The sequence below is a fragment of the Gallinula chloropus genome, assembly GCF_964237585.1.
Source record: "Gallinula chloropus genome assembly, chromosome: 27".
In the NCBI taxonomy this organism is placed as follows: Eukaryota; Metazoa; Chordata; class Aves; order Gruiformes; family Rallidae; genus Gallinula; species Gallinula chloropus.
The window spans coordinates 3,256,244-3,272,756 of NC_140112.1; the positions used below are offsets into that span (position 1 = coordinate 3,256,244).

Below are 16,513 nucleotides of genomic sequence, written 5' to 3' on the forward strand. Positions count from 1 at the left end.
GAACAGGTCCTGCTTCTCCTTCACTGCCACAAAATTCACTCCATCTGAAGCACGCCAAGCCCAGCTCCTCTCAGCCACACGGATTTCTGACTGGTTTCATCCCCTACTGCTGACAGTTCTTCTTCCTCCTCCCTCTCTGTTGGGTCTCCTCAGGTTGTATTCTACAACCAAATCAGTAGGAAGGGGGAAAGGCTCTCACAGAGTCTAGGTAAGGTCATGTATAAATAGGGGACAAAACCATTATATTCAGAAAGTGAATTTTGAAAGCAAAGCTGATTAAGAGCTCCAGAGAAACAGATCTAATGCAACCAACTCCAACTGCAGTCCCATTATAAGCACTGCCCTGGGCACCTGCTCTGAGGTGTGTCCATCAAACTGAGTCAGTTACGTTTGATAAAAATTAAACTCCTAATGGAGAACCCACAATTTAGAGAAGTCTCTCTGCTTCAAGCATTAACCCAAAGGAAAATGAAGCCTCTAAAGTTCTGTATTACAGGCTGAGCTAGCATGCTAAGTACTGGCAATCAGAGAATAAGCTGTTGGCTTCATTCACGTTCTTGGCTTCAGGTATTTATTATTTAAAAGGTGAAGAAAGCCAACTTTCTGGCAAAGTAACGATAGCAAGTTTAATTAGACACACAAGCAGCGATCCAGGAAAATGCAGTGGGGTAAGCAGGGCAGGGAAGCAGCTCTTCTCTTCAAATGACTGGATCGTACATATTTATAGCGATCTGTTTGCGTAGGAGCGATACCGCACCGAGCGCGGTGAGGCGTGGGAGCCCTCTCCGAAACACACTCTCTTTTAGCCCTGGGACTTTGCAGCCACAAAGGGTTGGCCAGCAGCCCTGGGCTGCAGGAGCATCCTGAGCCAGGTTTCCAGGGTGGGATGTGGCCATTTTTCACAGGGTGGTTGTGGCAGGCTGAACCTGAGGATCTTTCTGCAGCAGCCCAGGGGTGCAGCGTCAGCCCAGCTGTGTATAGAAGCGTCTAGATGCAGAGGGTCTGGGAAGTGGGTGTCCCTGTGGCCTCACAGCATGTCCCAGGAGCAGGCCTGGCAGCACTGCAGCAGCAACAGGTGGGCATTGCCCGAGGGCAAGAAGATTTTCTCTCTGAGCATCATCCCATGTCTGCTGTAGCTCCCTGAGGAGAGGTCACTTCTCTTTGGTGAAAGAACACAAGGTCTGAAGCTCTGTGTGAGCAGCTCGTGTCAGACGTGATGAGAATTTCTCTTACCCTTCATCCTGCCGTCAATCCTTGTCTCTTACTTTTCAGTACAACCCCCCTGGCAGCTGCCTGTCTCTGCCCTACCTGCCTCCAGCTCTTCCAGAGCAAACAGATGAGCTCTTTAACCTCCAAACATCTTACAATACTGCGCTTCATGAATCAGCTGCAGGAATCACAAGCACCAGCCTTTGGCGGTGTGGCAGGACCTCCCCACCCTCCTTACCTTCCTCAGCAACCACAGTCAGGGTCACCACGTTGCCTGCATCCTTGATGAGCTGCACGATGCTGTCATGGGAGAGCTCCACGATGGACTGGCCGTTCACCGCCGAGATGCGGTCCCCCACCTTGAGCTTCCCGCACTGGTCAGCAGGGCTCCCATCTATAACCCGCCCGATCTTGTGAGGAATCACTGGGAACAAGAACAGGCACAGCAACACATTAACAGTCCTGCTGGGTAAGCAGCACTCAGACCCACAACTGCCAGAGTCATCCCAGCGACGGCTCCTGCCCCAAGGCAGCGCTGCTCGCACATGGACCCCGGAGTGCTAGGGGGCTCAGAGGCAGTCACACTCTCCCAGTGTAACAAACCTGGATGCAGGGGGTCTCTTCCTCCTTGAAAATGAAATGGAAGCTTTAAATACACTTCAAGAGGAAATAAAACTTCTCCTGCTAGAGACTAACAGTTACCAGGGACTGTGAGAGCTTGGCAGCACCCTCAGCGCCTGCCGGAGCACCGCAAGGTGTGTGGCATCAGCTCTGCACAGACCCATTCCCTGTTCCTGCTCCCTGGGATGAACTCACACTTGCCACTGCTGTCCTGCACTCCAGCTAGCTCTCCTGGTGGCTTGGCTCCTGCTCTGGCTACAGACTCCTCTCGAACCCCAAGCATCAGGGCCAGAAGAGTGGGAACAGGGAGAAGAGGGAATTTTAGGAGAAGCAGGAGAGGAGATTGCTTTTAGTTACCTTCCCTGAGGTGCAGAGAGAGGCAGGGATGGGCAGGAGGAGGGAAGGATGCTCCAGTGCAGCCCCAAGAGCCCAAGAGCCGCGCTCGGGGCAGACCTGTGTTCGCAGGCTGCTGACCCAGCGTCAGCACTGCAGATGGCACTCGAGAAGCCACGGTGTCGGGAGGAGCCTACCAAAACCCGGGGCAAGACAGCGGCTCCTTGAGCTGCCTGCCTGGACCGGCCCTGACAGAGCAGATTTGCACTGCATCAAAGCACATCAGCCTGCCTGCTTTCCCATGCGTCTATAACAGCTTTTCATTCATCTGGATGCCTGAAAGCAGAGCAAAATCACCTCCTGACCTTCCCAAGTCTCACTAGGACTCTTCTGGTCAGGAACTGCTGCACAGCTCCTTTGTAGCTCACTCCCAAACCTCTCCAGACTGAGCCCCACACCTTTCCTGAATGCTCTGGTACCTCCAAAAGCCTGTTTGTATCACCAAAGCCTGAAGTGGCTTTGAGGGATACCTGGTTTCTGTAGCTGCTGCTCTCCCAAGCATGTTTTTCTCTGTGGGATCGAGGGGTGAGGAACATGATGTGCCCGCCAGGATTATCAGCTGGCTTCTCAAAACCATGACAGCAAATCCGAAACACTTCCACAGTGTCATCAACCACCCCAGATTAAAAAGCCATCAAGAATTGTTTTAATGAGCTAGCATACGCAGAAGTTACTGTGAGGGAAGAGACATTGATGCCTTCTAGCATCTACCATGAGTTTAAATTTTAATTACACTTCCCTTAATAGACTGCTTTTTTAAAGTATTATATAAACCTAAGAGCCAACTGTGAAGAGCAACACACTGCAGGGCTGCGGGCTCCACTGCTGAAGGCTGGGTTTACAGCTCCTGGCTTCAGAAGAGCACTGCAGCTTCGTGATGGAGGCAGCACAGCCAAGTCCTGCCGAGCACAGCCCGAGGATGCGCCCGTGTTACGAACAGCCCGGGACACAGGCAGTGTTTCCAGCACCCCATCAAGGGAAGAAAGCCCTGTGGAAACCCCAGAGCACAGCACTTACCCCCAGGGGGAGGTTTGTTCTTTGAGGTGAGGATGACGAAGCCAAACCCTTCGTTCTCCTTCCGCTGCAGACGGACGTCGTAGACCTCTGGGGGCTGCTGGTTTGCAAACTCCACCCGGTTCAGGCGGGGAGAGCCATTCTGTGCCAACACAGGCTGCGACTCCTCCTCCTCCAGTTGCTTTTCCCCTTGCAGGTAACAGACAGACAACAAATAAGGAAAGATAATACTGCTGCTTCACCAAGCAGCTACACAAACCCACGCAGCTCTGTATTGGTGCCAGCATGAGGAAACTCTGTCTGCCTGGGAAAGTAAGGTGTGAGCTTACTAACAGTGCCATTTGGATCAAACAGCAATCAGATGCAGGATAAAGCATTCCAAGCCCTGCACAGATGTGCACAGCTGTGCAAGGCAAGCCGCTGCTCACTGGCAGCCCCGCCACACAGCCACGCAGTGTGATCACTGAGCGACCTGATGCCTTTTTGTAATAAAAATCATGGCTTTTCTGCATGCTACAAGTACAAGATCTACAGCAGAGATCCAGCTATGAACTACAGTCACTGATAGCTTAGTGGAAAACAACTGCTTGGTACAATGGAAACGTTTTCTAAAAGGCAGGCTTTCTTTAGGCAACTGACAAAATCCTGGTCCTGACGTAGGCAGCACCTATCAGAAAGCATCTTACAGTGAGATCTGATCTTAAAATACCTTCTCCTTTTCCTTGTATACACTCAGAACTAGTGGTTGAGTAGCACAATCACAAGATGCTGCCCCAAATCATCTCTGGTTTGAATGCACTTATTCTGGCTACACACAAGATGCCAAAAGGCCAGAGAACACAGCATGCTGTACAGAAAAGACACTGTGTTATTACTCTATTTGCATAGTATTAGTGTTCTAATGAATATCTGGAAGAAGCTTTGCAGAGAACACCACTGCAGTCATCACTCTGAGAGCCTCATCTGCCTGAGCAGCGCAAACCAGCGTCAGCTTATCCTCCTTTTCTCCACTTGCTCAGAATTACAGCTGACCCTCCCGAATCTCAGGCTGCTCAGCTCTAGTGACTGATAACTCCCAGGGCAGCTTGAGTCGAGCTGATAACCAAAGGGAGCGTTCCTTTGGCCAAATTCCCTCTTGGGACAGACAGACACGTACCACCAAAGAAGATCTTCCTCCGCACCGTGAGCAGCACCTGGCCGTTGCGCGCTGCGCTGGTCATTAAGTCCAGGACTTGCTTGTGTGACTTCCCTTTCACTGGGACCCCGTCGATACACATCAGCTCGTCCGCAGCGCGCAGCCTCCCGTCCTTCTCTGCTGCTCCCAGGGGGATTATGGCTCCGATGTAGATCTGTGGGCAGAGCAGAGTAGGGGGGGTTGAAGGGTGGAACCTGCACTCCTCAGCAGTGGATGCAGGTGAATCCAGGCAGGTGAGGGCTTTGGGAAGGCATTTTTCAAGATGATCCAGCCCTAGCAGAAACACAGCCCGTTGGGTGCAGCTTGCACAAGCTGAATGGGTACAGTTTGGGGGTTCAAAGAGTACAGTAAAGGCACAAAGGCAACTGCCAACTGTTCCACTCACCGGCTGATCCGGGCCGTCCCCTCCAAGCACCCGGAAGCCAAAGCCCGACTCTTGTTTTCGCAGGAAAACGTCCAAATCTCTTGTGTTTGGAGCTAAAACAAAGCAAGATGTCAAAGCATGTCAGGAGCTACCGTTGAGTATCGAAACATAATGGCTTTTGAGGTGCATTCTGACTCTTCTTATTGACAGAATGCAGCAGCCAGAGATACAGTAAATACAGTAAATAACTCCAACAGTCAAATCTACAGTGAAAAATGTGGAAAAATAAAGTTTCAGGAAAAGGCTGAAGAAGGAAGAAACAGTGAGTTGGCAGTGAGTGCCAAAGGAGAAACCACAGCTGCACTCATATGGTAAGCCAGTGTAGGACAACTCAGAGCTTCCTGCTATGAGCTCTGAAACAGTCAGCTCTACTCCTGCTCCCTTCAAAACCAGATCACCCTTGAGACCCTTTCTATGATTAGCTGCTTTATCATAAACACAGTTGAAGCATCTTGTGTCTTTTTTTAAAGGAGTTGCACAGTTCTCTATTTTCTGTAGGAGTTTTGCATTTCTTGAAATGCTTTACCCAGAGGAGGTTCACAAACTCTCACTGAGAGTGACAGTAGTTTTACCACCCAAACAGCAAAGAAAAAATTCCTTCCTAGCTGAGTATTTCCCAGTTGAAGTTGATGTACTCACGCTTGTCCTCATAGATGGTCTTAGACTTCAGGTAGACTTCTGAAGGGTCTAGTTTAGGAGAGCCTGGTCGTACAGCAGTGGGTGGGAATGGCATCGGCTGTGGGATGGGATCACCAACAGCTTCCAAACTCCCTGAACTGTCCTGCTTGTCCTTCTGAAACAAAGCCCACCCCATAAAACCCATATTAGATCAAAAGCCAACTCAATTTGTGTACCTGTGTGTGTGTGAAGGCAATAACCACCAGGCAGAGGGGAAAAGCAGGGCTACTTTCCAATCAATGCACTAATGTAACTCTAAATACTTTTTCTGGGCTGAAACCCAACCTGAGAAGTTGGAACATGGCAGTCTGCATGTGTCTGTGCACATTAAACAGAAGCACAAGCAGAACAGGCTTAGATCTGCCCTTTTACAAAGAGTGGAAGAAAACTGCCCTGAGGGGGTAGCGGTTTGACACTTCTTGTATGTGTATAAACACAAGAACTTGCCCTTTACACTGAGTTATTCTGCCAGGCTGCTTAATGCCACTGAACATCGAGTGCTCCATGCGAAGCTGCTGCTGCCCGTGCCTGAGCCCTGGGTGTTTTCAGCAGGCCCACACAGAGCACCCTGACATGGGAGCCCCCCTGAGAGGGCTCGTGTCCTCCAAGGGCAGAGGTACCCACTGGTTCATCTACTGCAGGCACAGGACTGCACAGCTTCCTGAGCACAGTGTGTTTCAAGCACACAACTCAGGTACTCCCTCTATCCCACTGCTGGGATACGACTCACCACAGGCCAAGGACAGAAAAAGCAGCTGCATCTTGGCAATGGGGTTTTCCTAAAATAGAGTCATTTCTTCTGTGCAAGAAACACCTTTCAAAACCCAGCTCTGCTCCTTGGCAAGAGCAGTGCCCGTGAGCAGAGGATGCGCTGCTCTCAGCATTACCCAACCTGAGGGGCTTTGGTTACCCCCAAGGATTCTTTGCTGAGCTAATGCACAGTGAAGATACCCCACTGGATCAGAACTGCAGGAATCAGGGGTGTACAGCTGTGCAGACACTGCCCTAAAATACAGGTCCAAGGATGATTGCTCTAAGGAGGGAGCACTACGCAGCCCATCAATGCCATGAAAGCATAGAGGGGCATCAAAGTGCCCTTAACTTCCTCTATAAGTCCCATTTCACTTTAATACAGGTAATTAGCAATGAAAAAATACAGCACCTGTATTTTGTTTCCCTTTTAATGGGTACTCTGACAGCAGTTACTTCAAACAATGAGTTTGTGCCCCTAAGTAGATGCAGCTTCACTAACCCATCCTGCAGATTACCACAGGGACCAGAGATCAGCCAGAGGGGATGAGATTACCAAAGCAGGTCAACCTGTGCACAGAGATTTCAAGTCTAGTGCAAAAAAGGAAATGATGATGGGACTTAAGCAGCAATGTGATGTTTAAATCCTGACAAATCAACAACACTACACCTGTCGTCCTGCAAGATCTTCACCGCATTCCTGACTCCTCATCAGTAAGGAAAGAGGTCTCCATCACCTCTGTTAAACAACTCAAGCCCTCAAAGGAATATTTCATGTTCAATGAACCATATTTCTGAGTCTGTTTTGCAGCCAACCCCCCCTGAATATTCTCCATCAGAAAGAAGTTTAAACACATGACAAATACTCACCCCTTTGGAAGTCTTAGTAGGTGAGGGTGGACCTAGAGAAAACACAATGTAGAAAGTGGTTTCACTACTGGGTCACCAAAAGGTTAAACAGCCTTAAGGCAATGTAACTGCTTATCCACTCTCCTCTGGAACAGCCAAGGGAATGTTCAGTTGGCTGAAACCACCACTCCAGGAAAGTCTCACATGAGAACTGCTAGCTGTACAACATGAAAAACATCTAATTCCTCTTCCTCTAGACACTGGTCAACCAAACCACACATCAGTTCCTTGGATACAGAGGCTCTGTGAATTTGTGTAGAGGAATTTCACTCACTGCTGAAGAAAGCTCATTATTCCCTCAGCTGCTGAAGGAACAGTGGCACCAACACAGAAAGAGAACTGGAGATTTTTGCAAATGTCAATGGCTGTTTGAAGTGACACTCTCAGGGCCACAATAAAAGCTTCAGGGGACAGTGAGCAGCCACGTGCTGCTTCCTGATTCCTTCAGCTCCTTCTGGCCAGCACACACCATCTACTAGTCTGCTTTCGGGGAGAGGACACATCCAGGCCTGTGACTGGCGGTCACCAGAGAGGTAAAAACATGCCACATGAAAATGAGAACTCTCCTGGTGTCTCCAGTGACCAGCTCCACCTTGGTGCTGATGCATCTCTTGCCTCCTGTCACCACCTGCCCACTGCAGCTACAGTTACTGCAGTACATATGGAGAGCTGCAGAGACTCTGACCATCGCACTGCAGCTTTGTCTTACACTACAGGCTGCATTCTTGCTTTAGCACTCCCCAGACACTCAGAGGAAACAGAGCATAAACACAGCACAATAACATCTCCTGAAAAAACCCAACCCTAGCAACATGCTCTCATCCTCAGTACTCGGGGGGATAAACTAAACTTAGAACATAACGGCTCAGAAACAGAACAAACTATTACTCAGCTGTCAAGACTGGACACGATTTAGATATCACACTGAGGGGAGACACTTCAAAGGCACATAACAACTGTAAATTTACATACATACCTCCTCTCAGGATAAGCAGGGGTACCTCTGCTCCTACTGGAAACTGCTTCAGCACCTCCACCACCTGCAGGTGTGTCAAGCTCTGCACGTTCTGATGGCAAATCTCCTTGATTACGTCCCCTTTCTGGAGGCCCTGGCACCACTGGCTGTCTAAAATCATCTTCACCTTCTGTCCTGTCGGACTGTCTGCAATGGCAAACCCAAAGCCTTTGGGGCCTTTAACTAGAGGAATGGTGACCAGCTCTGGCTGAGAGGCTCCTGAAGAGGCGAGAGAGATCCTCTGCTCGGCCGTGTCCGCCGAGGGGCCGTTCAGGCGGCCGTTGACCAACATAGGGCCCATTTTTCCATTCTGGTCCAACACAACAGCTCCTGCTATCAACTCCTGGCTGACACAAACATCTCCTTTGGTCATGGGGGGTCCGTTGATAATAGGTGTGGCTGTCACTATATCTACCACAGGGTCTTCGGTGTCGTCGGGAAGAGGGTAACCACGACACAAAGTCATGTTCACATACTGATTGACGGGAACTAGCTGGAACATCTGGACAACATCTGCATGGGTATGGCCAAGGACACAGCTTCCATTTATGTCTACGATGACATCACCTGTTAGAAAAGAAGTTCAGCAGTGTCAAAACCAGAAACAGAACCATCCTGAGCTCTCCTGTGTTCAGACTCAGAACAAAAGCCTCCCTGGGGAAGTCAATTCACAACTAGCAAGGAATGGTGGCCGGGCAGTTACCTCCTGGCTATCTGCTGCCAGAAGCACGAAGGATTTCCTCTTCACATTTATTTATTTCATCTCAGAACATGCTGTGCTAAATATATAAAGTTTAATCTGCAGCAGATTTAAAATATGATACTGTGCAGTGACAGGAGATGAAGCAGTGCACGCACACTACTGCAAGCAGATGTCTTCTACTTTAATTCATGCTGTATGGTATCCTCAACTCAATCCAGAATAAATCGGATTTTTGGGGGTCCTGTGTTTATTTTAGGCCTGGCTGAACTTAAGGTAGGATTGTGCCCACATGTTCTGTACTTTGCACTGTTGCCACACATGGCTAAGCACGTATCTTCCCACTGAAGTGGAAGTAGGCTTCAGATCCCAAAGCCTTGTTTCATAATTTGCATCATTTTGCTCGTGACACTTTGCATGTGCAACACCACGTTCCCAGCAAGCAAACCAGGTAAGCTCCTGGGCATCAGTAGAACAGTAACTCTGCTCTTGTGTGAGCTGCAACAGGCAGCGATAGGCATCTCGCCCAGCTGTGTGCGTGCACAGCACCGTGCTGCAGGACCATCTCCATCTGCACAGGGGAGGAAAATGAGCCACATGCAAACAAAGTCTAACAGCAGGTCAACAACAGAACAGGAAACTATTGAACCTCATAAGTAAATAGTATCTAAGCATCTAAGCATCATATCTGGTATGTGAAGAAGCATTTTGCCTTTTCTGGTATGTAAACTGTATGGTCCAGTAAGCCTGTGGGTAACTTAAACCTGTAACAACAAGCACTGTTTAATTCTTCATGGACTGCAGGCAGCCTCATCCCTCTTCTCTCCTAACCTGCCCAGCTCACACAGCTTTGCTTGCTCTTTCCTGCTGCAGTTTGTTTTACAGTTTCAGTACTTGGTGTTGTGTTTTCTGGCAGCAGCAAGGCAAACACAGCCCAGGATTCAAACACCCTGCTTGTACTGCACGTATGGAGAGGGAACAAAAAGCATTCTGCAAACAACCACAAGGCCAAAAGCCTTTGCTAAAGCAGAACTGCAGAAAAAGTAGGTTTGTATCTAGAACACTGCTTCTTTTCTTTCTCAGCCACTGCCCTGCACACATCTCTCTCAAATCTGAGAGCAATTTTCTTCGTGTCAGTGGATGGCGTCACCCCAGCCCTGTGTCTCAGGAGCTGTGTTCTCTAAAAGCACCACAGGAAACTGAGGCTGAGAGAAGTAATACTGGACCTGGGGCAATTCTCCCATCCTGTGCAGCTGGTCCATCCTTTAGCACATTCTTCACCTGGAGAAACTCGTCAGGTCTGTCTCCTCCAATGATGGTGAAGCCGAAGCCCATGGTACTCTTCTTCAGCGATGTCCGTATGAGTGCCCCCGTGAGCTGGGATGGATCTCTGGTGAACACAGACTTCTCTGGTCCTGTTGAATGATGGAATAAGGAGACAGGAGGGCAGGAAACCAGGGTTAGTTTGGTAAGTTCTGTTTGTTTGTTAGGGTGTCATAAAGGTTAATGATTTGCTTGGTAAACACTGGCTCAGCCCTGCAGCACTGTAACTGAGCAAAGCAAACACTGTTACACTCATTTCACAGCTGAGTGAAGTGAGGGGGAAAGTCAAGAGTTCTTTTAAGACCACAGTACGGATTATGACAGAGCTGGAACTAAAGCTCCCAACTATAATCCCCAGTTTTATGCTCTAACTCTTGAAAACCAAGCTTAAAGCAGATCCAATTCATAAAAATCCAGGTGTGGTTTTACCTGTGCGTTCCAGCTGGCTCTTCTAACCCTCTGTGTATCCAAAAGCTGCTCATGACAACCAGCTTCAGAACGAGCAGAATTATTTTAAAGCAGCCTTAGGGTCTTTACTTCAGTTTTAACATTAAAAACCCCTCCCCTCCACAACAGAGAAGTTGTGTGCCTTGAGGAATTCCAGAGTCAGTTCCTCATGATGCACACTGGCAGGTAAGAAGTGACAAAGCACACAATATTCAGTGATACCTGACTTGGAAGGACCAGCATCGGCCTGTCCTAGCTGTTTTTTCCTTTTGGCTTCCAAGACCGGGTTCTCAAACTGAGTTTTCTGGTTAATGTGACTGCAGACATACAAGAGGGAGATCAGGATTTCAGCAGAAAGCATTCTGCCTGCTTCACAGAACAGACAACATCAAAAGATACATCTACAAATACTATTCTCTGTTATCTCAGAGCAATGCTCTGGAAAAATGAACGATAACCTATCACAACCAACACTGATTTGTTCTTTCAACACTCTGATGTGCTTTAAGAGCTAATACAAGTTTACTTCCTCTGATTCTTAGGCAGTGTACATCTTCACTGCACTCTGCCCATTTTCAAAAGGTTGCAGTAGTTTACAACTGAGAAAACCCGCTTTTCTCTTGACCCTACATGTTGCTTCCACCTACCTATAATGTTTAAAACTCAGACATCACCTTTTCACTATCAGGTGCCAGAACAGTACAGCTGAGTGGGAAAAAACTGTCTGAGCAGAACTGAAATACCTGCGTTGGCTTTTCACAGTCAAAACATGTTAGCTTGCTCTCTGAAGCTAACGTTTGCAACTCCTCCAATTTTTCTTCTCCATGGTTAAAGAGAGATTTTTAAAGACATTTCATCTCCTCTGACTTGAAGGAGACTCAGAAGAGCTCTTGCAGCAGCTTATTTACTCGGCTCTTTGCAGACAGCCATGAGATGTAAGCCTTTTTCCTCTTTTAGAGTTATCAGTGCCACTCTTAAATCAAGTGACCCCACTTTTGTCAAAGCTAAGAAAAATGACATCAGCTCATTCCCTTTAATAAATTACTTTGGTTGCTACGTGCTTTCCCTCCCCAAAAGAAATACAGCCCAGTCAGTCAGGAAGGTCACACCAGGGATCTGCCCAAGTGCTGGTGCTCTGAAGTGTGCCCCGGGTGTTCGTTGCCCCCAGAACTGTTCCCAGGGGTATGTGTCACCCTTACATTGCATTACAACCAATACACACTGAATATCAAGTGCTTCATTACTTTCTGCTCAATTTGTAACTACATCAAATTAGTAATTAGCACTTACTCAACATAGTATGTTCCATATTGAGGGTCTTCTATTTTCTCCCATCCATAAGGAAGCTCTGCAAGCAGAAAGAGAAACATTTCTCCATTACAGTGGAAAACTATCTGCAAAAAGAGGACAGATTACAGACTCATGAAAAACAAGGGGATAATACAGGTTGGTCTTTCCCCCTTCATTTGCTTGGGCTGGTGTTCCTGATGAAAAGACACCAGCCTGTTCCAGGGCACCTGAAGCCCTGTAACTCTCACTCTGTTCAACCACATGAGGAGACTTGTGCTCAGTCACAGCACTTGGAACAGAAAAAAGAGATAAGACACACACGAATGAGATAGCCCAGAACAAGCTGGTCTGCCCTGAGGTCTGGACACACCGCGCTCCGCACAGCTGGCCTGGGGAGACCATGTCACACAGTACTGTGCTGCTCAAGCCAGGCCAGGGGGGTCTGGGCAGCCCTACGTGAGGGCTCTATAACAAAAGCTACCTCTTCAATAGAGACACTCAGCTATGTGTGAAAAGCTCCTTTTTACAGCAAACTCAGCATCTGGTGAGACGGTGCCCAGCAGCAGATCGTTACTGGCCCAGGCGATAAGCAGCTATCACAGGGTCCAATTATCAGGGCTTTACTGTCCCAGTTATCCTGACTGTGGAAATTTGAATATCAGAATAATGGGCGCAGCCAGGTAGCTAGACACTTTAAGGATACAGCTGTGATGTAATCCTGTCTGAGGCTGCCCCAAGTTTGATGGTGACAGGAGTTTTCCCTAGCACATGACAGCATGCAACCAATCATTAATACCAGCATCACTCCACAGGGTCTGACAGAAGGCACGGTAGGTCTCTTAATTTAAACGCTGTTCACTTGGAGATCCTGCATCTCTCTGCTTAAAGTGCTCCTTTTATCCTGTGGTGAGCTGCACATATGTTTAATAAGCAGCAGTGTGTGCCCATGGCTCCAGCTGGCTTCAGCATGAATACGCCATTGTGAGGCCGGCAGCTCAGGAAGACACCCAGCTACTCTGAGCCTGCTGCAGCACATGCAGCATTGGGTGTTTGCTGAGGACACAGCTCTTTGGTATCTGTTCTAGCTGACTAAACTGTGTGACTGCATGGGAAAGGGTTGTAGGAGCTCTCTGTAGGGGATCCTGACCTGACCTGTAAGTCCTGAAGCAACAGTATGAAGAGCTGGAGTCATATTGTTCCCTCTACTTATGGTTTCAAATATTGCACCACGTCACATCAGCAGCAGGTATCACACTGTACCCTCTTCACTGCTCCTAGACTAATACTTATGGACCTTTTCCTCCTGCCATAGTGCACCCACACAACAATTTCCAGTGAGACTGTCAGCATTACAAGCAGCTTTCTCCCTAGCAATGACTGTTACTGGAACAAAGTATCTCATTCTCTTCTCAGGAATGCTGATAAGCCCACGATTCAGTCAGATCCTACTACTCCAGGGAAAACACACCATGGGCTTTCCCAGCCTTACGCAAGCTCCTTCTGCTGCTGAACCAGGGATGCTCAGCACCACCCTGCCTACTCCAGAGTCACGAGTGTTGGGAGGAAGGTTCTACCACAGCAGCAATGGAGGTCGGCCAGCTGGGATCAGCTCAGACCTTCATCTGTCACAGGAGACAAATGAATTCCAAACATCTTACCTCCATCTTCACAGTCCTCAGGAGCTTTGGCTTTCTTGCAGAGCCGTGGGTCAAGCCACGTGGTTGTCTTGGTGTTATGACTGTGGAGCAGAACACATGCCATTAAAAGGAGACAACGCCCTCAGACTGAAGAAACTTTGCTTTACTTTAACTTTCAAATATTTCCTACCTTGGGCAAACTGTAGCCTACTGATAACAGCCTTTATTTGTGCCTCAGGCACATCATGAAATGCTACAAAGAAAAGGCAGGAGTGCTGCTCAGAGGTATGTGCACACTGCAGACTCTCCAGGACAGTGAAATGTCAGAGGGACAAACACTCTCCCCTGCCCCTGAGGGCTCAAGTGGGAACAGCAGGCATTCCTACCTTGAAGGAAAAAGCACTTTTATCCTCCTCTTAGGTTTAACTCTCAGCAAGGTTTCTGTTTCATTTTCCCATACATAAATGAGGCTGTTTCACGAGCTACAGCTGAGCTACATTCCCGCCCCAGGCTTTGATCTGTGCTGTTTGTGTTTGTAAGCACACACTCCCAGCCAAGGAACACAGCAGCCAAGGCAGAACAAACAAGAGCTTGGATTTCAGGGAAATCTGACATAGGAAAGGTTTGTACCGACCTTATACCTCCCTTCCCAATACCCACACTGCTGTGTATTTTGTGAGATACAAACTGTAGTACAAACACACTGACTTGCAGGAGGAACCAGAAGGCTTTCCTGCGTGACAACAATCATACCAAGTATGCAACACAGATGCCCATCAACAGGGAACACAGCAGTAGGAATTTATGACATTTCACAGCGAAACAGAAGCAGGAAAAGCAGCAGAGAGGTGTAAGCAGCAGACTGTCTGGAGCCCACCAACACTCCTCTCCTCCGACGGACACCGCAAGCCCTCCGTGGTGTGGGTCTACTCACTCAATGAAGTAGATCATGCCCGTGTCAGTGTAGGCCATCTCCCAGTTCTTGGGCAGTGGTTCCAGGGTTTCATCCCTTGACAAGTAATTCCTGAAGTCCATGGAGCTGCTTGTCTGGTTGTAGCTGGGAACAGGTTTCATCCAGTCAGGAGACTCCGAATGTTTTTCCTTGTTTTCTGCAGTTGTTCAGGGAAAGTGTTACTATTTGTCAGATGTTTATGTTGTTTCTCACACAGAACCACCCTCTCAATCTGGCCACCAGTGGATGTCAAACACGTCCCCTCTATGTGATGCGCATTTTTCCACTTTTTTTTTTTTTCAGCTGTGAACTTTGAAAAGCTGACTCTGCTCATCCCCTGCCAAACAGAATTAACCTTGTATTATGTGTCTGAGCCTGCTCTGAAAAATCAGCGCTGCCAGAAATCCACACTGACTGCACTTTGTTGCTGTTCCTAAGGAGAGAACAGGGTGGGTAATGCCAGAAAACCCCCTCCTCCCCCCCCAAAATCCTACTAATATTCCTCAGAGCACCAGACCCACACTGCCAGTGAAACAAACACCGCCCTGCTGCAAGCCACAAGAAAAATCTCCCAAAGATCCCTGCAGAAAACTTTCAATGGAAGCTCCACCCTTCAGTCCCCAGGCTGTGACAGGCATCCTCCACCACACCACATCCATGACCTCACCCAACCACCAGCCCAGACCCTCGGCCGCTCCATGCAGCCCTGAAGCCTGCAAGCTGAGCTCTGGTCTGGCCAATAAACCACTCACACCTGGGACCCTCTGCAAATGCACCGTGACAGCTTCTCCGCGCCATCGGTTCTTCCCCCCACCCCGAGATGAGTCCCCTTGGCAGGGAGAAGCAATGGGTATCCTGCCAGGCTTCACACAGTCCGACTGGACACTGGTCTGCTCTGAACACACTCCACTTCATTCCTGCCCATGGAGTCCCCTTCAGGCAGTCACAGGTTGTGTGGTAACTCCCTTAACCATGATCATCTGAGAATGTCCCAGCACAAGGAGCGAGTGTGGCCCCTTAAATCCATCTCCTGCACACAAATTCCCTAATCTTCTCAAAACCAACCAACATCTGCAGGGTACCAGGGATACTCTGCCAGGGCTCCGCTGCCTGAGGAGTGGGGATGTTCTTTTCCCCCTCGTGCAGCTGGCTGATGCCCAGCACTACATGTTCTCTACTGAGCGCTGCATTTTATGATGCAACTGCACATCTGGCTGGGAGAACAGCTGTTTCCTTTTAAAAGATACTTTCAAAACTGAGTGAAAACACCAGTTGCACTGAAAGCTGCTCTCAAACTTCCCCGAACTGAGGAAGCGGCTCGAGCACGCACGAGCGTTACTGGTACACTCCTCATCCACTCACACAACCCTGCAGGGAATGTCTCCCCTTGTCAACCAACCTATCCCTCCGCTGCCATTAACTGCTTCCTTCTCCTCCTCTTCCTCCTCTTCAGGGAGAGAGCTGTCCATCCTCTGCATTTTGCTGACAGATGTGGTTCTTTTCCTCTGTGATTCGGTATCAAAATCATTGTCAAAAAGAACTTGATCCACTGGATCGGGCTGAAAGGGGCTGGGCTCCGCTGGAGGCTTTGGGGTACCATAAAAGTTACCTGCCAACGAGATGGAAACCAAGATCACTCAAGCAATGATTTCTGTGGAAGCACTGCCAGCTGTGGTGAACTTTTTCTTGCCCATATAACATGCTTTTATGGAAAGAACAGCCAAAAAACAGCCAACAGTCAAAACCCCTTTATTCCTACCCGGCCTTCCTGCCAGGGATGCTGCTGCACATCAGAACAGGAGGTTTACTTTGAAATTTCTGTCCTGCCACATGTTTTCAAAGAGAAAGATGGATTTGTTACCTTGCCTGGAATTCACTAACGCTCCATAAAGAGGCTTGGGGAACGGTCTGAGGCAAGCAAAACTGTGAAAATCAATTGCTCTCACTCTGGATACT

The 16,513-nt window shown here is 48.6% G+C and overlaps 1 protein-coding gene across 2 annotated transcripts in view; it reads right to left on the reverse strand.

Annotated features, from left to right (window-relative positions):
- MAGI3 (membrane associated guanylate kinase, WW and PDZ domain containing 3) overlaps window positions 1-16,513 on the reverse strand; it is a gene marked incomplete at both ends in the record, with an annotated part of 55,073 nt that overhangs the window by 6,680 nt on the left and 31,880 nt on the right. The window contains 13 exons of one of the 2 annotated variants that reach the window (XM_084275774.1): window positions 1,448-1,633; window positions 3,241-3,426; window positions 4,394-4,586; window positions 4,818-4,909; window positions 5,496-5,649; window positions 7,155-7,186; window positions 8,170-8,775; window positions 10,135-10,323; window positions 10,901-10,995; window positions 11,969-12,026; window positions 13,627-13,706; window positions 14,540-14,714; window positions 15,957-16,166. In XM_084275774.1, coding sequence (XP_084131900.1) covers window positions 1,448-1,633; window positions 3,241-3,426; window positions 4,394-4,586; window positions 4,818-4,909; window positions 5,496-5,649; window positions 7,155-7,186; window positions 8,170-8,775; window positions 10,135-10,323; window positions 10,901-10,995; window positions 11,969-12,026; window positions 13,627-13,706; window positions 14,540-14,714; window positions 15,957-16,166 — 2,256 coding nt within the window. The remainder of the gene's footprint in view (window positions 1-1,447; window positions 1,634-3,240; window positions 3,427-4,393; window positions 4,587-4,817; window positions 4,910-5,495; window positions 5,650-7,154; window positions 7,187-8,169; window positions 8,776-10,134; window positions 10,324-10,900; window positions 10,996-11,968; window positions 12,027-13,626; window positions 13,707-14,539; window positions 14,715-15,956; window positions 16,167-16,513) is intronic. The other variant, XM_084275775.1, reaches the window with a different exon arrangement.